This window comes from Gordionus sp. m RMFG-2023, chromosome 4 (genome assembly GCF_954871325.1).
Source record: "Gordionus sp. m RMFG-2023 chromosome 4, tfGorSpeb1-WG-v2, whole genome shotgun sequence".
NCBI lineage: Eukaryota > Metazoa > Nematomorpha > Gordioida > Chordodea > Parachordodidae > Gordionus > Gordionus sp. m RMFG-2023.
This window is the reverse complement of record NC_088778.1, coordinates 4,645,687-4,671,002: the sequence shown is the minus strand read 5'-3', so window position 1 is coordinate 4,671,002 and position 25,316 is coordinate 4,645,687. Positions and strand designations below refer to the sequence as shown.

Sequence of the window (25,316 nt, the reverse complement as noted above, 5' to 3'; positions counted from 1 at the left end):
AGATAATGATATGAGTTAAAATATCCGGGCCGGGCCCGGCCGATTTAAATTCTTTTTTTAAAAAAAATTAATTATACCAAATAAATCTATTGAATATTTGTTTTGAAAAGTTATATAATTAGATAGCAAATTTACTGCTCATATTTTCAATTTAACCTTTTGAAGCAACTTGTATGATTACAAGCCAAAAAATGATTTAAAAAATTTCTGACAAGGGTCGTAAAATTATGGACCTCTAGCAGATTCTCTATAAGATGCTTTTACATAAGAGAGATACAACTAACAAGAAATGGGCGATTTATATTTTACAATTATCTCTTAAATATTAGGAAGATGGAGACCAGGGATGGTTGGCACACTTTTCGTTCAAGCCTAAATAAATAATATTGATTAATCTGAATAAATAATACACCTTCTGAATCCTAAAAGTATAGGCTAATTAATATATATATTTCATAAAAACAATTTTTTTTGGACCAACCATGTCCATACTATAGGAACTTATAGAGTTGGTCGTCCACACATAAAATAAAAGTCTAAAGTATAAAATGAAATATTTATTTTGATATTGTTTTAATACTACCAGATAATATTATAATACGAAATAATAAAAGTAAATTAAATATGGAAAGATTTTAAGAAATTTTAGGAATTTTTTGTAAAATAAGATATTATTTAAAGTATATTATATTAAAAAAAAATTAATATTTAAGATTGATAAATATTAATTAAAAATTACTGATATTGTTATAATAAAAAAAAAAATGTAATTATAAATAGGACCAACTATCCTATGACCAACCATGACCTATCCCACTAACTTTATAAATAACATTCAGAATCATATTAATTCAATTTTATGATTATGATAAATTATCGGATTAAAAAAACAGGGTCAAACTTTCCCTAAAAATTTATTCGTTAAGATTTTAACGATAAAGTTTAAAATTATTGGTATATAATAAAAAAACACATTTTCCTATGCAAAAATTAAAAATACTAAATATTTTACAAATATTTTTTTTAGCCAATCATGTGCCACGTAATTATCCGTATTGGACTTTAATTTCCAGCCTTACATATTATAATTGGAGTTGACTAACTTTCCCCTCTACTTCAACATGTCAAGGTTTCAAGGTTTCCCCCTATGTCTATATTCAAGCCACCCCCTCCCCTCCGTAAGAGGGTATGTATTTCTTTGAGTTGGATTTGTCAGTTCTAACGACCCTAAGGTAAGGCGTTTAAATAAGGGCAAACCAGTGTTATATATACTTCAGGGATATTTAATATGGTACCAGCAAATTATTCCTGGCAGGGGTCAAATATGGATATAGATATATCCGAGTTTGTTTGTCCTAAATGGTTCTCAACATAAATATAATATTATTTTTAAATATTCATATCCTAATGAATTTTGATATTTATATAAACAAATCTATTGGGGGGATGATGATACTACCATTAAGGGGAATGAATTTAAGGTTGGCTAGATTTCTGATATATCAAATTTCGTTTAAACTTGTAGGTTTAATTTAAAATAAATATCATAATCTTTCATAAAATTATTAGTTTACGTTTATAAAATTTGTAATATATATATATATACATGATGAATTAATCTTTCATTTTTTCAACCAAAGAAGATAATCTAATATTAAAAGCATAAATTTGTAAATTATATATTATTACTAAAATATTTTAATTTTTAAAGGGAAAAATAAATTTACAATAAAATACGACTTTATTTCATTTAATATAATCGGCAAACCCTCTAAACCTCCCCCCCCCCTCTTAGCAATGACGATGACTATTACATTGTTCACCAGAGACCCTTAAAAACGGTATAATTTTTAAAATCCGGGCCGGGTTGATTAATTATCAAATAAAAATCCGGGTTGGGCAAGAATAAATACTTTTAAAAAGCCGGGGCTGGGCATGAATATGAAAACAATTTTCAAATCCTAGCCAGGTTGGACCCTAATATTAGACCTCGGCAGGGCTCAGATGGTGACCAAGAGGAAACGGGCACCCCCTGCTAGTTACCTCTCCCCTGAGGCAGTGACGCTATGATATATCACCCTCCCCCCCCTCCCTATCCGTGTATAACTTATTATATTGTGATGCTTCCTTTCAAATATTTAAACTTTTGAACAAATTATTGACAACTTGGATTTTATAGAGAGTTTAGAACCTGGACTAAAGTTCCTTCCGGTTCTAAATAACTTTTGTTTCCGATGAGGGTTTCAGAAATCATTAAAAATGGCGCCGTTTCCTAGAAATTAAGTTCTGGTTCCAAGATTTGTTTTCGATCCCGATGGTTTCTCTGTTTCCGTTTTTTTTATAATTAAGAAGCGTCTTAATTTGAAAATAAAATTATAAATTTATTATCATCTACGTCATTTAGAAGAGAAAAAAAATGGTATCCCATATAATTGCATTAAATAGAATATAAAGTGACCAACAAAATTATAATATTTTCTTTTTACCCGAACCCAGTTTTCGGGCAGGGGTAACGCCAATCAATCACACTGTGCACTATTTATGACTGGCATTTTTGCCACCATTTTGGATTTTGATATTTAATTTTTTTTTTAAATTTTGTTTTGTAAAAATGATAAATAATTTTGATATTAGAAATTAGATAAAAAAATAAAAGTTAAATTTATCATATTTCTACTAATAAAGAAAAAAACAATATAAAAAGATATGAGATTTGATTTTATAACAATTTCTAATTTGAGCTCTCGATAATACTAGCTCCATAATAAATTGGGTAGCTGTCTAAGTTGGTCCAAAACTTCCGGTCTTAACAGTGCCTAAAGTAGACTTATTTTAATTGTATTTACTTGTGGTTTGTCTTAAAAATTCGCAAACCGTTTTACGCGATATTGTTTCTCTATAAATAATATGTAAAAAATAATAATATCATCAATCATGTAGGAGAAAGTGAGTAGAAAAGTAAATGGAATTAATTGCATATTATTTTATTTTTTTTGGTAAATCATATAGCATGGCAAGGTCAGATAACCGATTATATTATATCACCAAAACTCTTAATACGTCTTTCAGTGCGGTTTTAAGCTCATTGCCAGATTCTAAAATGTTTGTCCAGTTTCAGAATTTAGGTAGTATAGATTAAAGGAAAATAAGTTTTATTCGGGGTTTTGGCCCTATCCATCATTGTTATACGGCCCCATATTTTTGTACCCCGGGCTAAATTAGTCTGCCCCAACCTCTATTATAGATTATTTAAAAAAAAATAGATAACATTGACAAACAAGCTCGATTTCATCATGTATAAAATTGTAAGAAGATTTAATGTGGTAACCTTTATCTAGAAATAAGGGCTTAAAAAAATCTACAAACCTGGATCCTTACCAAACCCCTGCAAAATTTTTGTCTCTTCCATCTCTGGCATTTAGGGGAATATAAAATACTTTCCACTTTTCACCATTCAGAAAAATAATAAATTAATATGTCTGTGATTGCATTTGCGTTTTATTTATTTGGTAATTCCCCCCAAATAAAATCAATATAATATGATTTTTTCAAATATTTCTTATCCTATACTTAAAAATTACATTGAGATATTAAAAATTATTACATTCGCCTTTCCTTTATTTTCTTCCCAATTCTCCGCTTCACATATTTTGCTTTAACATTTTTTATTCCCATTTTTACCCTTTTTTCTATTAGTTAGAATTATCTAAAACCTTAACTAAATACAATAAATATAATTAATTTTTTGGTTGTAAACTGTTAATTATATTTTAAAATTAATCTTCATTTTATTTAATAAAACTATTTTTTACAAATTTATTTTTAGCTAATAAAATTTGATAGAATAATCAATATTAAAAATTTTTAAATTTATCAAAACATCTTAATGGATAATTTTTTATATATATATATATATTATATTTATCATTATTAAGATATTTTATAGCAATATTAATTATTTTAAAATAAAATTTAAAAAATTAATTACATACATACAATATTAATTTAATTTTATTATAAATTTTAATTTAATTTAAAAAATATATTATATTAAACTTATTAATTTTTTATGAGATTTCGTTATTTTATTTTTTAAAACGAAATAAAATAAATATAAGGGGAGAGTATGCATACGCAAAGAAACAGATGAGATTTATTCAGTTTTTTTTAGTTCTAATAATTATTATTTTTCCAAATCCAATTATAATCTAACATATAAATTCCTACCTAATATTTTATCGTTTAATAATATAAGCAGATTTGTGATTGGTTTAATTCCCTTAAGATCGCCTTTTTTTAAAATAAATTAACGAATGAAATTTCTGAGAGTTTGATTTTAAATTTGATTGGGTCGTAAGACCTGGTTAGTCATGACTAATGGAATTCGACCACCAGTAACATTCAATGATCATAAACAAAATATAGATTTATCTAGACAACGCAAGAGAACTTGGATTTTAGTAATATTAGGTTTAGGTAGTTAAGTCTAGATACCAGAACGGCAAAGGAATCGTTATGGATCAATAACAACTTAGAATGATATTGATTAAGGCATAGTGCCAGTAAAAGGTCCATCAAATTGTATTAATCTGGTCACCAGACTTTTGACACCTTCTTATCCCTGAAAAATTTCGAAGGCCAGCTGTTGTAAAAGTTAATGAATAATGGTTAATAGGTTATCACCAACTTTTCTTTAAAAGTTATTTATTTCTTGTTAATCGTCATATTATCTGATTGGGTTTATCATATTAGATAAAATGGGATTAAAGGATTCGAAAGATATCACGGGAGACGGGTACGACGATATGAAATGTATACGAAGGAGATGATATAATGGTGTTTGAAAGAAGGATAGGGGGGTGGAGGAGGGTTAAATAGTCGACTGCAAATACCAATTTAATTGTCTGCCGTCATGCGTAGATGTATAATTAAAAAAGTATCGTATCGATAGCCTACGCGAACTAGAAAAGTCGAAATTATTTGGCGACAACCCTAATGAGAAACATGATTGTGAATGATAGGAGAGGAGTTAGAAAAGAAGCTCTTATTCTATCACAAATATTTTAGGAGATCACGTAGAATGTTAGCTAGTTGAAAAAACAGGTGTTTATAGAAACTTGTTTGATAAAAAGCTGGAAGGACTTGTGCATATTCATTATAGTTAGGCAAAATGTAATGAAGGATTTAAATAAACATGAGAGTATATGAAGACGGTTAAATGAGGATTCAATCAACATATACCTTTATCGAGAATAGATAAGTTTTGCCATGTGTAACGAAAGGAGCTAAATATGTATAAGTTGGATAGTGAATAGAAGTTGGTAAAAGGTATAGGCATAGCCAGGGTTTTGCTAAGATGAGGGGAACACTGGTGGGTTTTCTCCCATAAATTTTATTGGAGGTTTTAAGGTCTACGTATTATAGATCTTTGGCTGTATTATTTATAAAGTTAATTTTTGGATTTTCACTTTTTTTAAATATAAAATTTTGAATAGTATTCGTTTATTATAAAAAATAATTAACTTTAATTATTATTTTATATTTTTATTTATGTCTACCTTTGGGGTGAGGAGAAAACGGATAAGGGAGGGGGGGGGGGGGTGTAGAGGGAAACTTTTTATTAGCTCGAAATTAATATTTAAAAGAACAGACATATTTTCGGAAGGGGAAATTTCCCATTGCCCCCCCCCCTTCCTCTGCCCCGCCCCCTATTTAAGCCTATGGTAAAAAAAGTAAAGAGTAAAACCTAAAGATACGGACCCGAATAGAAAGGAAAGTTTAATTTTAAAAGAAGTTGTGAATGCTAAAAGATCTGACCACTAGACTTGAGCAGCTGTAAGATAAAAAAAAGGGACATATGTTGAGGGAACTAGAGTGCTAGGAGGTTTCTAATAATGTATAGTGCGCATTATACATTTTTCTATCTAATATATTATATTTACTCAAGAATGATTTTTAACTCTCTATCTTTTTCACGTTCTCGATTTCACATAAAACGGTCAGAAATTGATATATAGATTTTTTTGGATATAGAAATCATCATAGATGGAAATCGATGCGATGCCGATTAGTGCTTCTTGCGTAGATTTATTTTTAAAACTTCCCAAACTTTATTTTCACTTATTTTGGATAAAGAGTTGCGGTTCATTATCCTCCCATATCGATCTTCAATTAAATCAAAAATAAATTGTTATAAGATATATTATAATAATATAGTATGCAGTTGTAGATGACCAAATTTCAGACAGATACCCCCCCCCCTCCCCTTCCCTAGTTTAAATAACGAGAATAATTATGATTTATACCTTATTAACAAATCTTTTCATTTGTTTATTTTTTTTATAAAAAAATAATAATATATATATTAGAAATAATAAGCATATATAAAAATATATTAAAATATAAAAAACATTTAAAACTATTTATAACAAATTTTTAAAAAACATATTTTATAAAAAATGTACGAAAAAAACAAATGAATTTAGGAAAAAAAACGAAAGAAAGCTCTCATTGAGATCTGAGAAAACTATGATAGTTACCCCAGAACACAGCAAATCCCCTAATTTGCGAATTTTTTTCTTAAAATCTTAAAATTATCTTTTTTTTAATAAATTTATAAATTTGTGTGGTTAATAGCAGATTTCTTTCTTATTTTTATATTCATTTATAAAGATATATTATATAGCACATAAATATGATATTTTAAAAAATTATTAACAGTTAAACTAGGTAAATAACAACGGTTAGCGGGTTTAGACCGGCTTGCCTGCATTGCTATATGGAACCATGAATAAGCGATGCATACTTTGATGAATAGCCATCATAGTAAGTTTGTTTGAAATAGATGGCTTCATTACGATACTCACTTGTTTGGCTTAATTGTGGTTTATTTAAGGAATTCCTCATCAAAAACATCAAGAGTATTGGACAACTGGGACATACACTTCGTTAGCGGTGTCTGAATATTAATTTATCTTCAAGATTTCTGTCGGACTAATTGCTGAGGCATTTCTGTTGGATCGTGATAGAAGCATCTGTATACCAAGCAACTGGAAGACCAAGGGGCCAAGGTATTAAGCTGATACCATAGGATCTTCTGTTATTGCCTGAGCATAAATGATTGGGCTTTAGGGTATTTGGGATATTGGCCCTCTTAAGAGATTTTGGGATTAAGTTATTTAGGTTTGTATGCAGTGGGAGGTGGACTTTGGAATATAGGCAATGTAATGAATTGTGTCCTTTGGAATCAGATGATAAAGGATAAATAATACAATTGAAAGGAAGCGATATATCTCACCCGAGATGAAGCGAAATACCTATACGAAATTTTTCATTCGTGAGAAGAAGACCTAGTAGACAGTCACTCGTAACCCGATTTAGAATTCAGAACAGCTTGTTTGGAACATTGTTTTCTAAGGAATCACTCGATAAGAGGAAATCAACGGAGTGAGACACTAGGGGATTATCCCATGCTTTCTGAAGGGATGGGTCTCATAATTGCTCGCCAAGTGTGATAGACTTTAAAATTGAACTGCTTTATCTTGAGGAGGTAAAAGCAGCAAAAAATGAGAAGGGATGCCGAACTAAAACTAATCTTGAAGATTTCATTTAAAAAAAAGAAGAAATTATCGATTTCACCTTGAAAGATTTTTTTTTTGAATTACATAAGATTTTACTTATAAAAGATTTTAGCATTTTTAGGTAGAATATCTATTTCTGTTCTTCAAAAGAGAAATCTTTTACTTTATTTTTATATGATAAGATTTTTTTTTTAGTCAATCACTAATTTTAGCCTTTAAATTAGTAAGGAGATATTTATTTTAAAAATCTTTAATATATAGCTTTTGTTTTGATGAAAAACTATATGAATATTCATTAGTTTTTTTTTGTTAAAAAATAAATTTATTCTATACTCTTTAATAGATTTAAATTAGTTTGAAGAAGATAAAAAAAATAAAATAAGAATTAACATATTTATATTAATATTGTCTTTTACATGAATAATTCATATAAGATTTTTAAAAAATGATCCTTGTTTTTTAAAACCATTATTTTAGGAATTACGTTAGAGCCGTTAAAATTTGAAGAATTAATTCATTTAAAATGACCTTATTACATATTCCAACAAATTTGATTTAATTTCATATTCGAATTTCTTGGTGAATAAAATATCATAAATATTTAACGATACATCAAAAAAAAAATATACATATTTAAGTATTTTTATATTTTCAAGGTAATATATCATTTCTACCACAGTATGCCCATCTAAAAAAAACATTCATTTTAAAATAAAATTTAACGATATAATACATAGACTATGCACATCCAAGATTTTCTCTAGATGGTAAGAGGGAGGGGGGGGCTCTGGGTGACTTTACCCTTTACAAATTTCATTGAACGGCGAAGCTAGCAATTTTTCGGTAACAACCTATGAGAACGAAGTAAGGGTTAGGATGAATATTAATAAACAATGACTCAATAGCTATTAGAAGCTTTGCGCGGAAAGATTCGAGTTAGTTCAACTCCAATCTCGAGCCGGTCATGCATAATCATTTCTAGAAAGTTCTTCTTTTTTTTTGTTAAAAATAAATAATAAAATAATGATTTTCTTTTAGTGACATTTGATTGATAGATAGATGGTAACTAAAATCAATTTAAATATCGGTTATCGGATCGGTTTTATAGTAATGTTGGAAAATTTAGGATCGGGTAGGTGAAAAGTTTGCGGATCAGCACAGTCTTAATTTTAGTTTTTAATCTACAAATAGTGTTTTGATTCATTTTACCCCTTTGGATGACTACCCCATTACAACCCCTTCAAAGAAATCGAAAGCAAATGACCCCTATTCCGATCACCACCCCCTCTCATACCCCTACTCCGATCACCACCCCCTCTCATAAGGACGATGGCTTCCCACTCCATATCTTTAATATATTAATGTCTTTGTTTTATTTCAGTTCCCAAGGCCTCCTTAACATATCCACATATTAGATTTTCTCACTCATTCTTTTCCTGTTCTATTCTCTCTCCCCTTCCACCCAAAATAATTTTTTAAAAAAAGAGGATATCACTCCGTTAGAAGTTCCTCGAGACTTTTTTAAAAATCCGCTTAAGCGTCTTCAAGATACTTTTTAAATCCAATTCTTATTGATTTGACAAATTCTAGCGAATTCAGAAAAACTTTAGATTGAATACCTTAGTGGGAATCTATACTATTTTTTATAAACCTGTCTGGCTCGAAACAATTTTATCTTGTAAATCCGGTGGGATTAATTTTCGTTCTCCTTTAATTCATCATTTTAAAAAAGTATTAAATAATTATTTAACGCTTCATTTAGACGGTATGAGATCGACAATAAATTCAGGATATATTTTAGAAAAGAAAACTAGAGAAAATAATATTAGTAGATAATACTTATACAATTGAGTTTTTTTTCTAAAAAAAAATGGGTAAAAGGGGAGTTTTCGTAAGTATTCTAAGCCAGGAAATTTTTTATTGAATGTTTATTAGTAATATCTCAGAAATATATATATTTCGCAATTTTTTTTAAAATCAATTGAAGTGTAAGTACATCTACCATATATCATTTTCCAGATTTTTTAGAATTTATAAGATATCCATTTTCGACATTCTCGATCGGGAACCTATAAAAATGACGATCTCTTTTCTCTAGAGATCTGTCGCGCAAATTTTCTGAGAATTCTTATTGGATAATATTTTTTTAAAATTTGAATTTCTTTCATGTGACAATTATTTTTTTTTGGATATTTTTACTTTTTATTACCGTTTTTATAATCCTTTTTTTTCCAAAAGTTTAATTTGAAAAAAAAGAAGAAATAATAATATTGATTTTATTTAAAGGGGAATAATATTAAAAAATTCGAAATTAAGAATTTCGGTTTTATTTATAAGAGCCAATTCATTTTTAATTCACCGTTTAAATTGGTGTTGTTACCTTGAATTCATAGTGGAGCGATTGCGATCGCAATTTAACAGCTGATTGATTTTTTAAAATCTGTTTATGAGATCAATTATTCTTTATTAAAATCAATATTTCTTAGATTATTATTAAAATATGAATTAAAGATAAAATTAATATTAACAAATAAAAATTGATCTCATAAACAGATTTTAAAAATCAATCAGCTGTTAAATCGCCATCGCAATCGCGCCACTATGAATTCAAGGTTAAACGGCTCGTTTTGAACCGGTTTTTAAAAACCGGTAACTCAATATTTTACCCGGTAAAATATTGTCTAAGCAGCCTCGATATTTCGATAGTGTATGTCTAGACCCTTGTTCCTTCTGCGAACAAAATCTTCAGGCTTGCCGAATATTTTTCTGGATGAAATATTGAGTTAACCCCTTTTTAAAAATCTGCTCAAAACGAGCCGTTTAAACAACACTAGTTTAAATGGTCACCTAAAAATTAATTTTCGCCACGACATCAAATATTAAACTCGAAAGAAAGGGGCAAACGTTAAAATTAGCACCTCCCCCTTAATTTTTTTAAAATATTTTTTCACCCCCTTTTCCTTGAATTTATAATGGCACCACTGCGATTTAACAGCTGATCGATTTTTAAAAATCTGTTTATGAGATTCAATTTTATCTTTAATATCAATTCAGAATAATAATAATCTAAGAAATAATCATTTTATAATAAAGAAAAATTTATCTCATAAACAGATTTAAAAAAAACTGTCAGCTGTTAAATCGCGATCGCAATGGCGCCACTATGAATTCGAGATTTGTTTTGGTAGGAATGCGATACCAAACGTCTAACGTTTTTAAATTTATTTATTTATTTGATATGAACCAATTTTTAAAAACGTGTAACTCAATATTTTAGCCAATAAAAATATTGCCTAAGCCTACAAATTTCGCTAATAGATGTTAAAACTGTTGTGATTGACGGTGGAGTGTTCAGAGACGTCAATCAACAATAATTAATTTTTTTATATATATCTTTATATAACGTTCGCAAAAATGTAATTGCAACATTATTGTCATTGGGATTAACATATATATATATATATATATATATTATTGATTATTATCATTGGCAATAAATTGCAACAAAAAACTTTGTGTGTCATTTACAGGCTTGCCTTATATTTTCCTGGATAAAATATTTAGTTATAGCCGTTATATAAAATAGGCCCAAATAGAGCCGTTTTTAACCACACTTAATTTAATATAAAATAATATCAAATAACAATAAGCGCTATCTATCGCATTAAATATTATACAATTTTATTTTCTTATATTTAATTGTTTTTAATTTAATTTCCAATAAGTTTAAATAAAACAGCAATTATTTATTAGAGTAATTGAAATATAATTAGAATACTTTATTAATAGATTTATCGATTGATTAAATCTTTGCGGTGTGCTTAATTTTCATTTTTGGTTTAAGTTATTTTTACAAAATTTTTTAATTTAAATTCAAACAATTTTTTATTCACAGATGAATATTCTTTGTATTTCAATGTTTTGGTATATTCTATCAAAATTTTTTTTAAAATTTTAATTCACGCAAATAATTAAAATAAGACAGATCTTGATACTACAAACTCTCAGTAAACATTAACCGGTCTAAACCTTTTGATAGTCTCCGAACTATTTTAAATATTGTTATCTCATATTTGATTGGTTGATAAACTTATAGGCAGCCATTTTATAAATATTTTTATGGTTTATATAAATTAGGTGTATTTTGAATATGCGCAATAATAATATAATAAAGGCTCCTATTTATTGCCTTAGATGAAACTGCTTCCTAAGCCAATATTACTGCTTAACAAGGCCCATTTAAAAGAAATTAAATCATTTGTTTTTATAAATATGATAGATGGAATAAGGATAGAATTAAACATTTTTTAAATTTATAACTCCCCCTGAAAATATTTTTATTTTAAAATAAATATTTAAACTCAAAAATCCATAATTTTTTTTTCTTTTCGCAAATTTAATTACTATTTTCTTGATATATGGTCCAGCACTCGTATAAAAAGTATGAATCAATTTTTGGATCATTCTTAGTTGTTATTACTTTTAAATCATATTTTCAAAATTATATTAGTTTAATTTAAGATCCATGTCAAGATATTATATTATAATTCCACCATGGGATTGGGGGTTGGAAGCGAGATCGTCATTGAAATCTAATTGGGTAAATAGTTATTTCCTTATCGTTATTGAAATGAAGAGGGGTTGGAACTAGTTTAAAATCTGATTTTATTTTGCTGATTTTAATTTGGTAAGGATGAGGGTAAAAATATTCAGGGTGATTAAAACTATTTCCTTAATGGGAAGTCCATTTAAAACCCTTCTCCCCGCCCGACCATCCTAGTTTTTTAACAATGAACCAACCGACGTAGGCTAGGGGGCTTAGTTAAAAATCTCCCCATAACAGACCTTTACTGTTTATAAATTAGAAAATATCAGTCGTGCCATCTATAAACAAAATCTTCAGGCTTGCCTGATATTTTTCTAGATGAAATATTTAGTTAGCCATTTTTGAAAAATAGGCCCACCTCGAGCCGTTTAGCAACATTAATTTAATACAAAAAAAATATCAAATAACAATAAGCGCTATCTATCGAATTAAATATTGTACAATTTTATTTTCTTATTTTAATTGTTTTTTGATTTAATTTTCTAATATGTTTATATAAACCATCCATTATTAGAGTATATCAAATATTATCAGTACTTTTGCTTTATTAATAGATTTATCGAGTTATTAATATTTTTGTGATTGTTATAAATAAGATATATTATATATATTATTAATGTTATAAATGTCATATACAAATCAATCAATATATATATATACACCAATTCACCAACTATTGCTGTTGTGACCGCTTATTACTCGATCAGCAAAATGAAAATAACTAAAAATGGAGACAAAATTTTATTTTCTAATTTTTTTTTACAATTTTATAATCAAAAAAAAATATCAATTAATTTTTACAATATTTCGCTTCCCTTTTATAGGTAAGCGCATAAATACAATTTCATAATGATCCTGCAAAATTTAATTATTATTTAAAAATAGAATATCAACAAAAATTAAAATACAATTTCACAATGATCTTGCCAAATTTAATTCCTATATCTAAAAATAAAATAAAGCAAAATATTAAAATTATTATTATACACGCGAATACGTATTTTCAAAAATTATCAAATACGTCTTGTCACCTCATTCATGACAGTCATATGATAGAATACTTGATTAATATTATTCGTTTCATTTGATATATTCAATTCACCACTAGTAATTGGTTTAGTGATATGCTTAATTTTTTATTTTCATTATAAGTTAATTTTACCAAATTTTTAAATTTAAATTTCACACAATTCAATTATTTCGCAGAAAAATAGCTTTTATGACTTTGTTGTTGCATTCACTAGAAGATATGTAAATGTCATTTCACAATTTTTTTTATTAAAATTTTCAGAAATAAAAACAAATTGTGAACAAAAGAAAAAGAGGGAAAAATAACAATCACGTTGAACTAAAACTTAAAGAGCATGTACATCTGTTTCACTTCTTTTATATGTAAAGCTTTGTAAACCGGTCTAAACCTTTTGATATCCTAACAGTTTTAAATATTGTTATCTCATATTTGATTGGTCGATAAACGATAGGCAGCCATTTTATAATTATTTATATGGTTATTAAATTAGGTATATTTTGTATATGCTCAATAATAATATAATTAAGTGCTCCTATTTATTGCCTTAGATAAGAAACTGGCTCGCGCGGAATTGCTCAGATTAAAAAATAAATAGCTCAGATTAATATATCAAACGCTTAGAAATTAGTCACTTAATTTAATTATTATTTTCTAGATATATGGTCCAGCATTCATATAAAAAAGATGAATAAATTTTTGGATCATTCTTAGTGGTTATTACTTATATTTTAAAAATTAATTTTAGATCCATATATCAACATATTATATTATAATTCCCACAGGAATGGGTGTGGGGGATGAATGACGTAAGATCGTCATTGAAATCCAAGTAGGTCGATAGTTATTGCCATATCGTTAATGAATTTAAGAGGGGATGGAGACCAGTTTAAAATAGGATTTTTTTACTGAGAAGTAAGGTATTTTTCTAAATGTCCTCCCCCCCCCCAACCATCCAATTTTTTTAACCCGCCCAATGTTTAAAATTTTTAACAATGGACGGACCAATGTGGGCGGACGGGCGTAGTAAAAACCCACCCATTACAGACCTCTATACTATTCATAAATAGTAGAGAATATATCATTCAAAATTGTAAATTCAAAAGATTTAAATATTTTATAAATGATCATATCCATCAATAAAAGATATATACTTCAGCATCATCACTATTAAATTGTATATACTTATTACATTTGTAGGAAAAGCACATTTGGTAAAGAAAATAATATTCAAAAATAATAGTCCATATCAGATTTTTTTTGGAATCAGCTAAATTCTGGTGTCTATAGAGGACTAACATAGCTCATTTTTATAGATAAATATTTTAAAATAAATATCACAAATATTGCAATAAATATTTTTTTAAAAATATCTGTCCAATATATTTTCATTAGAGTTATGCTATTTTATTTTAAAAAAATAATTATTCGAATAAAACAGTAAATTTTTTATATTCGTTTGAATCGTAAATTATTTGATTCGTTAAAATTATTTGAATATAAATAATGCACTATCTATTTCTTTCATATTCCTTCTTTGAATTGGCATTCGTCAAATAGGCTTCTTTCTGATCAGACTTTCCCAAATTTAGTCGTAAAAGTTAAATTATAATATTAAACACGTTTAATATTTTATAAAATAATTGGTTTGTTCTTTTTTTCATCTCTAATTTATTTTAATGCCTCATTCAATGCATTCCTTCATATAAAACTTTGTAAACAGTCATATTGCATCAAATCATACTTGGGAAAAGGGCTCACACATTTCTGTAAGATGTGACTAGCCTAAAATATTTATGAAATACAAAAATCCACTATTATAGCAATGCATTTTTTATTAACACACGTGATAAAATACTTACCGGACATGGCATTGAGTACAAACTAAAATATGTTAAAAGTTTCGCTTCAGGGATTGAAATAAAAGTGGTGTAAAGTTTGATAGTATTTCATAAGAAAATCTTTGCAAGTGTATTCTTTGACATTTCTATCTGTTATAAAATATTAATTTTTTTTGTTTGGATGTCAATCAAATTATCAGTAGTGGGTCAGAATAAGTAGGACTCGGCACATTTTTAAAATATTTTTCGTATCAGTTTAATAACCACCAAGCCAAACAACAAAGGGAAAAAGAAAATGATTATTGCAACTTTCTCTTGTTGCCTAAAATAAATTAAAACTTAGTTAAAATATGTAGTTGGTATTTTAAAAAAATTCTATTAAAAATAAATGAAAAACATACATTATATTTGTATTTATATATGTTAAATAAAACGCCGAAATCCTAAGGGACGAAATTTTTTTCCTCCGTTTTTGCAAAACTTTTTAAAACTATTTAAAAATAATGCCTCATGGACATCATTGATCCGACGACAAGATTTGGTTAAACTTTTGTAATTTAGAATAATTCGGAAACCGCCCTTGATAATATTTTAAACCACTCCAACCCAGTTAATCATACAATTTCGCGTATTCTTTAATTATATGAAAAAATCTATAAGATAAAAATTGTTTTAAAATTTCAGGGCCAAATTTTATGAAATTTAGTTTTACTTCCAAACTCCTCTTAGCTTGAATACCTCTTTTTTTATGAGGCGTTTTAGCCATTTTTCAGCCAGCAATATTGGCAACAGCAAAAAAAATGTTTAACGAGACCTGATAAATTGTTTTTTTTAGCCTGAGCCTAACCGAAGTCAGATGAAAAATTTAGATCATATGAAATTAGGAATATATCTCCCTCTAACTCAAAATATTTATTTTATTCCTTTATTTGCATTATATTTAAACTTCCAAAAATTATATTGATAATATAATAATGATTATCAATACAATTCTGTGGACGTGTTGACTCTTTCCTATGCAGATTTAGCTTCTATTCCTATAATTTTTTTCTAATATCATCTAATTATTTGATATATAAAAAATTACTTCAAAATCCATGGGAAAATAATTATGAACATATTTAAAAGGTATTTGAGAATAATATATAATATACGTTGCAATTGTGAATCAATATACAAAAATATACGATTCGACGATAAAAAGATGGACACATGGGAAAATTAGTGAATATAGAGAAAGTTTTATAAAGGAATATTTCTAATTTATTGAAAATAAATCTGAAAAGTGATATATTAAGGTTTGTAAATTGTTGAAATAAAATATAAATATGTCATGTCATATTTGAAATATAAATTGTTCAATTTAAGCTATATTTTATTAGTATCTAAAAATTTATGAATATTTTTAATAATAATTTGTATTTTTTATTCAACACTGTCTTGATTTCTCTTGGGAACATACATTGTTGTGATTGTAAAACCGTTTTTAGATATTTTATAAATCTAAATAAAAAATTTATATCTTAATTTCTATAATAATGATCTGCACATTAAAATTAAAATATCAGATAAGTAAAAATTTTTGTCATAATAATAAAATAAACCGGATATAAATAAATTATATTAAAATTTTAATAAAATATAGAATTATAAATGAATTATTTCTTATTAATTTTATAGGTTCTCCTGCTGAGAAGAATAATCTAGAAATAGGTGATGAAGTGCTTGAGATAAATGGCAGATCATTGGAAAACTATTCTCACGATGAAGCAATCGCTTATATACACAAAGTATTTAAAATAAATTTTAAATATTATTAAAAAATTTTAGATTTTTAAACTAAGTTTATTATTTATTTAAAAGATTTGGAAATTATATTACAATTCAAGTTATTAATTAAGATTATTGTTTTCCTAGAGGGATAAAATATACCACCTGTATACATTTACAATTCTTACCTGCTAAGGTATTTAAATTCATCTTAATTATTTTACATTTTTATATAAATTGTTATTTAAAATTACTTTAAACGCATGTTTTTAATAACATAATGTGTAATAAATTCTGTTTATCTCTGTAGTATAATTTAAAAATTTACAATAATTGTTGAATACTTTAATTAATATTTATTAAAATTCTTATATTTTTGATATTATATTAATTTCTTAATTTAAATTAGATTTGATATAATAGCAAAATGAAATATATTATCATAAATTTTAATACCATAAAATATTATAAAAAATCATTTTTCTTAAAAAACTGTATAATCCTATTTTATCTACCAACCTTTGCATAATAGTAATATTTTGAAAGAAATCATAAATATAAATACATCCAAATTTGTAAAAATCTGTGAAACCAGGGCAATTGCAATATTTACTATTAATTAAATTAAATAGCAGATCTAAGATTAAATACTAGGTTTATTTAAGAAGTATAATATAAGTTAGTAAAATTCATTAGTATAAATTGCTGTATTTATAATGTAGAAACTGATACTACCCTTGATATACCATAACATTTCTTCTTAATTTTATGGAGAATTGGAAATACAATTGTTAATTATAATTCATAAGCAAATATTAATTTTTAGATAGTAAATACATTTTCAAATAGGACGAGTGTCTTAGAGCCACTATTGTTAACATAATTTACTTTCTTCTGGGTAACAATAAAAAAATGAGGAAGGGCCTTCTGCATTTTTTACCTGAGCTTCCAATGGGGTGGAGTGGTAGACTAATTTGAAGTGAAAGAAATATGAAATTATAAATTATATTTATAAAAAGACTTCTGCTCATAATATGTATATTATAATTTTTAAAAAAATTGAATATACCATTTTCAAAATGTAAACTATTCAGTTGCATATTTCTCCAAAAATTTTTAAACTATATTTTAACTTTTAAATTGGATTTTAATTAATATATGAGATATTATGCCCTAACCCCCCTTATCTCCTCTATCCACTCCCAAAAATCTATTAGATTAATCCATGGTCAATATTCAAAAAGCCTTTCTATTAGTTTTTATCGACAAGAAGTATTTTGTAAATTGAATATAATAATTTAATTCCGATATAGTCAAGGATATAATTTAAAAGGAGTTTGAAAAATATTCTTTAAAAAATTTTGATCAAATTTTACCTAAAATTGCCAAAAATCTTTTTTTTTAAAATAATCATTTATAAGTAAATATTTTGTAATTTTTTTGCATTAAAAATCTTTCAAGTTGAATTTCAAAAAATTAAAAAAAAATTTTGCCCATAATTATTTTGAAGATTTTTTCACAATCTGATTTAAAATAAATCTTGTATTAGGTGCCTGAGGAAATCAAATTTTATGATAAAAATATGCTTAAATTTTTTATTATATTTATATCCCTCAGATAACTTGCTAAGGTATAAAAAAAATTGATACAGAAAGTATTTTTTTTGTTAAAAGCAAATATCTCCTATTCATTAATTGGAAGATGAGTAGGCTGCTTGATTTTAAAAGATCTACTATCCATATTGCCTACTCTTATTTATTCAAATAGAGTATCTAGCTAAACCCCAGGGATGCTTATAAAAATTTTTTATAGCTCTCTTATGATTTGAAATTAATAAAAAATTGCAAAATTGTTTCAAAGTATAAAAATTTTTATTGACCTATACTTTAGATTAGAAGATAAGATATGTAACTAAAAGCAATATTTTTAACAAAATAATATTACAATTTTTCTTTACAAAACCGGGAGTCAATTTTGATTGGCCAAAAATTATTTCCTATAATATATTACAAGTGCGAAATATTTTGAATTTTATACCCGTTGATTGGTTATTTTTTTTATAAAAATCGACCGGATCTTATTATCTTATATCCGGTAGTTATTTCTAGTTTTGATTTTAATAAATCTGTTTATTCTGAGACTCGCGGGCATGATATTTGATCTATAAATGCATTTCAGCTTCCCAAAGAATGCCGTCAAACTTTTACACATTTTGACTGACGTATCTCTTTAATAATTACTCAATACATATTTTCGCTCATCATTCCTCGCGACAACATTGACCGTGGCAAATACAAAACGTTATAAATGTTTTCTGTTTTTTTTTAAATAAAAACATTCGACATGCCACCCCCTAACAAACGTTGTCACTCATTGCCATTTTTTTTCAGAGCCAATTAATTATAAGTTTTTAAGAATTTGGTTGATGTAACATTTCAATATAAAAAGTTCAGTTTTTTTTCGCTAGTTATAAAAACGATACTTTTTTTTTAACAAATAATAAATAAATAATGAATGAATGAATCAGATGCTGATAACACACCAAAAAAAAGATTATATGAATTACGATATTTTATCATTTTTTTTATTATCCCCAACTTTGGCTTCGAGGTGTAAATTAAATTATCTTAAGAATTTATATATTTTTTTTTATTAGACAATTATTTAACATTCTAGTTTATAAAATATTTTCACTTTAATTTCTTCACCTTTTTAAATATATATATTTTTTGTACCTATTTTTTTTGTTGTAAGATAGTTGTTTTTTTTTATCAATGGAATGGGATAATAAAAATCAAATATCATATTTTTTTTAAAGAGGCAGGCATTTATATATATTTTGTCATTTTTTGTTCTATTTTAAATGATAAAATTATGATATATACCCTTAAAAAATTCAAATTTATTAAATAATTATTTTTTTAAGCCTTTGAAATCTCATTACTTTTGGATGTCACATTAAAAAATAATGATGGAAAATAATATATATTTTTACAACCGCCCGATTTGGGCCTATTGTAGTGTTGTTAAACGGCTCGATTTAAGCCGATTTTTAAAAAAGGCTAACTCAATATTTTAGCCAGAAAAATATTGTATAAGTCTCGAGATTTCGTTAACAGATGTTCATACCTTTCTGCCACATATGAGCAAAATTTTAAGGCTTGCATAATATTTTTCCTAATAAAATATTGAATTCGCCGTTTTAAAAAATCGGCTCAAAATGAGCCGTTGTCGATTGTTAAAGGGGATTGAGGAAGATTTTAACCAAAATAATATTAAGTAAGCCTAGAGATTTGGCATATAGAGGTCGAAACCCTTCTGCTATCTATGATCGAAATCTCCAGTTTTACATGGTATTATTTTAATTAAGATCTTAATCCGACGGTTTTTTAAAAATCGACCCAAATCGGGCCGTTTAACAACACTAGGTTTATATAAATCAAAAAAATTTCCACCCAGATTCTATAATACTTAATTAATGAGTTTTAACATGTCCTAAATAAAGGAAGTTAATTTTGAAAAATAAGTGCTATAGTTACAATTCACATTCTTAAAAAGGAACTTGTTACAATTACTAATTTACAGTTATATTTTTTATAAAAGTAACTCGTTACATTTTTAAAAGTAACTGTTTATAAAACAAGTTACTTGATAAATTGTTTTTGTATGTACATACAATCTTAATAAGGAAATATTGCACTGAAAAAAAATATAATATTTATTTATACTGGATCATCATTATTTATTACTTTTAATGGCAGTTTCTTTAAGTTAATCCGGGTAAACAAGTCTGATCCCCTTCTCCATTTTTTTTACTGCTCTAGGCAACGCTTTTGCCACGCATTTTTAGCTAACCCCTGACGTTTATCTCATTACGATTTTTGTGCTTTGCTTCCTTGTATATCTCTATCATCAACCTCTTTGCCATTACACCATCTTTTGTATTACCTCCTTTTCTTGTCCAGTACCTTAGCTACCTCCAAATTTCACATGTTAGAAAGAAAGAAATAAGGGAGGAAAAGTTTGACGTTAATTGAACCATTTATTTATTATTATTGAATTTATAAGACAATCCACTAAGTCTAATTTAATCATTTTTTTTTAAAAAAAAGAAGTATTATTGATAAGAATGGAATGTTTAATATTTTTTAAATGTTGTTTATGCTAATGACGATTGTTTTAATTTAAAAACTTATTTCGATAATATTTTGACTAAACAAATATTTTTCTCTCTCTCCTAAATTTGAGAAATAAAAGTTATAAAATATATTAATTAATGAATTAATCAATTAATTACCTGTAAACATTGTTTTTTTATACCTCCATGATGTCTAATCTATTTAAATTTCTTTTGTTTTTTTTTGTTTTATGTTAATCGATAGGACTGGCGGAACGCATAACTTTAAAAATGTTGTTTGTTAATGACTTATTTGTGCCAATTAGTGTTGTTAAACGGCTAACTCAATATTTTAGCCAGAAAAATATTGTCTCTAAGCCTCGTGATTTCGTTAATAGATGTTCAACAAACCTTTGTGCCGCCTATGAGTAAAATCTTAAGGCTTGCATAATAATTTTTCCTAAATAAAATATTGAGTTAGCAACCGTTTATTAACAACACTAAATGCCAATTATTCTAATTTATAGGCGTGTATTTTTATTTTTATATATAAGTTATTATAAAAAAATAAATTATAATTTATTCCTTACAAAAAATAATAATTTTTGACAGTATCCATATTCATTAAAAACTATAACATAATTTTTTTTTTGTCTCTTTTAAAAACTATCGTAAATTTTGAAAATCATTTTTAATCTTTACTAATTAACCTGTAAGCGTTATTGCTGTTTTATTTTTAAAAACTCATTTTGTGTATCCTAATATAGTTTAATTCTTGTAAAATTTTATTTATATTTTTGTAAGAAAAAAAAACTATTTGTTTAATTATCCTATTAATTATTCATGTTATTTTTTATTTTAATTTTTAATAATTAATTCAGATCATTGGATTTCACTTCACAATCGAATTTGAAAGATTTGGATGGCGGCAAATGTGTTTTTTTCCCGGAAATATCTTATTATTTTTTCAACTTTAAATCTTTTTTTTAGCGCGATTTTTAAAATTTAAAAATCTGATTTCCTTTCCTTTCATTTCCTTTCCTTTCCTTTCCTTTCCTTTCCTTTCCTTTCCTTTCCTTTCCTTTCCTTTCCTTTCCTTTCCTTTCCTTTCCTTTCCTTTCCTTTCCTTTCCTTTCCTTTCCTTTCCTTTCCTTTCCTTTCCTTTCCTTTCCTTTCCTTTCTAGGTATTCCAAGCATGAGATAGAATACTATCCCGGTAAAATCAAATTTTTTTAAATTTAAAAAAAAACGTGCTCGAAAAATGATTTAAAGTTGAAAAAATAACACATAGCCGGAAAAAAAAACGCATTGCCGCTAGCATATATTTTTTTAAAATGAAATCGATATTAAAAATATTTTGAAAATAGATTTCGTATTTAAAACTCTTTGAACAATATTTATTTTTTTAAGAATACTACGGCTACTGCCGAAGTATTCTGCTTCAGCGCTTTAAGCTCTAAGACCGTTTCCTGATTCGTTTTACTTTGGAGGCTAAACAGATTTTTTAACTAGGACACCCTATTTTGGTTTGTTGCATAAATGTGCAACTAGTTGTTGTTAAACTGCTCGATTTGAGCCGATTTTTAGAAATGATTCTCATTATTTAAGCCAGAAAAATTTTGCCTAATACCTCAAGATTTCGCGAAATATATGTTCAAACCTTTATGCCATTTAGCAACCAAAGTCTTCAGGCTTGCTTAATATATTTCCACCAATAACGCCTTACCGTTTACTTAAATCTAAAAGATCTCTTTCTTTTTAGTCCGTTTAGAGGAAGCTATGCCGGTTAAACATAACACAAAAAACCAGGATACGACCTAAGTATTCCCCTCCCCCCTAAATCTATTGACTTAAACGTTAAAAAGTTTGCTATTACTCATTTGTGAATAAAGGATTGGACAGAGGCATATCTCAAAATTAGCAAAATTTGTGTCATTCACGACGAGTCCTCCCAGCCCCGGTATCAAATTTGGCTTGGTCTTACCCGCAGGGATGTGAACCCTTCGACAAAGAAAAGGGTCCGGGTTCGGGTCCGGGTTCAGAGGAAACATAAAAATAATGACTCAAAATAAGACTTTTTTTCATTCATTTTTTATTACACTTCAATATATACACATTTATAATTCGAAATGAGATAATTTATATTTTGAATATTTTATTCAATCGCACAATCATGATATCTTCTAAAATATTATCCTTCAGATTTCCACGTAAATTAGACAAAATATATTTCAACGATGAAAATCCACGTTCTACGCTTACCTAAAATAGATAGTCATTTTTATAATACATAAATTATTGTACTTGTGTCGCCGGTACAGCCATGACGATTCTAGACAAGGTATATAATTCTGGATATATTGAAGAATTTTCCTCCCAGAATTTTAAAATGTTTGCATCTCTATTTATTCTAACTTCCGAGAACTTTTCTATTAAAGATACAATAGATATTTTTTGCTCCTTTCTATCAGATGATAATTTAATTTTTTTTCTCTATCTAATAGTAAAATTTCCAGATCATCAATATCGTTATCATTATCATTGTTATCGTTAAAACCAGTAGATATTGTTGTAATCTCCAATATATTGTAAATAATCGAGTTTTGGGTATGCCATAAATCTTCAAGATGGTCTATAGCCATTTGTTTTTGCTCACTACTTAATAAAACCTGATATCGCGGGTCTAAATATATCGAAGCATATACACACTATTTTGTAAATATTGTTGCTCTCTTATTTTCGTATTTTCCAATACTTCATTTGAAAAAGAACTTGTTAATCTCCCTAACTTTAATCTACATCTTAACCATATTCCATAAAAATTCGATAAACATAATTGTTCTGCTTGCACTCTTAATGTTGTTATTTTTAAAGGAACCAACATACTAGTAAGCTCTTTTACTTGATTCCAATCATCATCTGACAAAATGATTTCACATGCTCCTATGATTAAATCATTACAGAAATCTTTCAAACTTAATAATCGCTCTAGCATCATACATATAGAGGACCAACGTGTTGTCCAATCCAAAATTGCCATTTGCCTTTTCATGGATTTTAATATTCTAACAATTGTGGGAGTTCTTAAATATTTTACAACATCCCTTGCTTTATCAATTATAGTTTTAAAATGACTATTTTTTAGGGAGATTTCACGAAAAAAATTAATAAAATTATAAAAATTTTACATTATTTTTTAAAATTAATAAAATTATAAAAATTTTATATCATTTTTTAAAAATTAATAAAATTATAAAAATTTTATATTATTTTTTTAAAAATTAATATAACACCCTGACCCCTTGGACCCTCCACTTGGGTCCGGGGGGTTCAGCCAAAATACGAGGGTTCGGGCCTGGGTTCACATCCCTGCTTACCCGTACCCTTGAGGGAGTCTCCATCCAACCTTTTTTATTTATTGCCGAGTTTTTTTCTTCCTATCATGATTGAAATCTCCTCCATATATCTATCTTTCACCATATACCATCGGCCTTTACCGATTTTAGGCATCCATAACTGTCACTCATTTCTCACTTTTCTAAACATCCCATTTGTGAAAATTTTTCTTAACCGATCCCGAATTTCCTGAAAGAGATAGAAAATGCCTTTTAAAACTCTGGACCCAACAAATATTTAAGTTCAGTGCGACCTAATTGAGCTTTTGCGTTTCGTTATGCAAAACGCAAGCAATGCATTTCAAATGGTAATCGCGTAAATTGATTAAGTTTACGTTTTTTTTGTTTAAAAATGCTCAATTAGGTCGGTCGCACTTTTTTTTTTGAAATAAAACGCTAAACGTAAACGCCTCATTTGAGCACCATAATTCATTTTACTTTTTTTTTATACAAGAAACGAATGTAACATAAAACTTCCTACGCCATTTTTTTTTGAACAGCTTTTTAATTTTTTTTATAAAAAAATTTATTAACTGATAATAAGCACATTTTGATTTCTCTAGGAAAATATTTTTTAAAAATATTTTATGAATCAAAATTTTTAATTATTGTGGTTAATAAATAGTAACCCGCATTTTTTTAATAAAAGAAAGTTTTAAATTCCATGCCTTTTATTTTGGTAAATTGTTTATTTTTGTTTTCCTGGAGGAAAAATAGAATGCTCGTAGTAAGTTTCATACATGATATGACCTCTCCCCTCCATGGAACCTTGTTTTTTATTGGCCACTAGAACATAAAAGGTATATAAAATTAAATTTATAGAATGCGATTGGTTCGGTGTCACGTGTGTTAGACGCTATTCTTAGAGCTATCTCGTTCCCTTTTTTTTCCTCACGGAAAATTGAAATTGTATTAAAAAGAAAATAATAATATAACCGCAAAATTTGATTTTTTATATTGACAAATTAAATTATAAATAA

General features: G+C 27.0%; 1 protein-coding gene across 2 annotated transcripts in view; it reads left to right on the top strand.

The window, feature by feature from the left end:
- The window catches only part of LOC135928921 (uncharacterized), a 50,081-nt gene that overhangs the window by 5,359 nt on the left and 19,406 nt on the right, over nt 1-25,316 (top strand). For both annotated transcript variants that reach the window (XM_065465373.1, XM_065465372.1), the window contains exon 2: nt 16,735-16,844. In XM_065465373.1, coding sequence (XP_065321445.1) covers nt 16,735-16,844 — 110 coding nt within the window. The remainder of the gene's footprint in view (nt 1-16,734; nt 16,845-25,316) is intronic.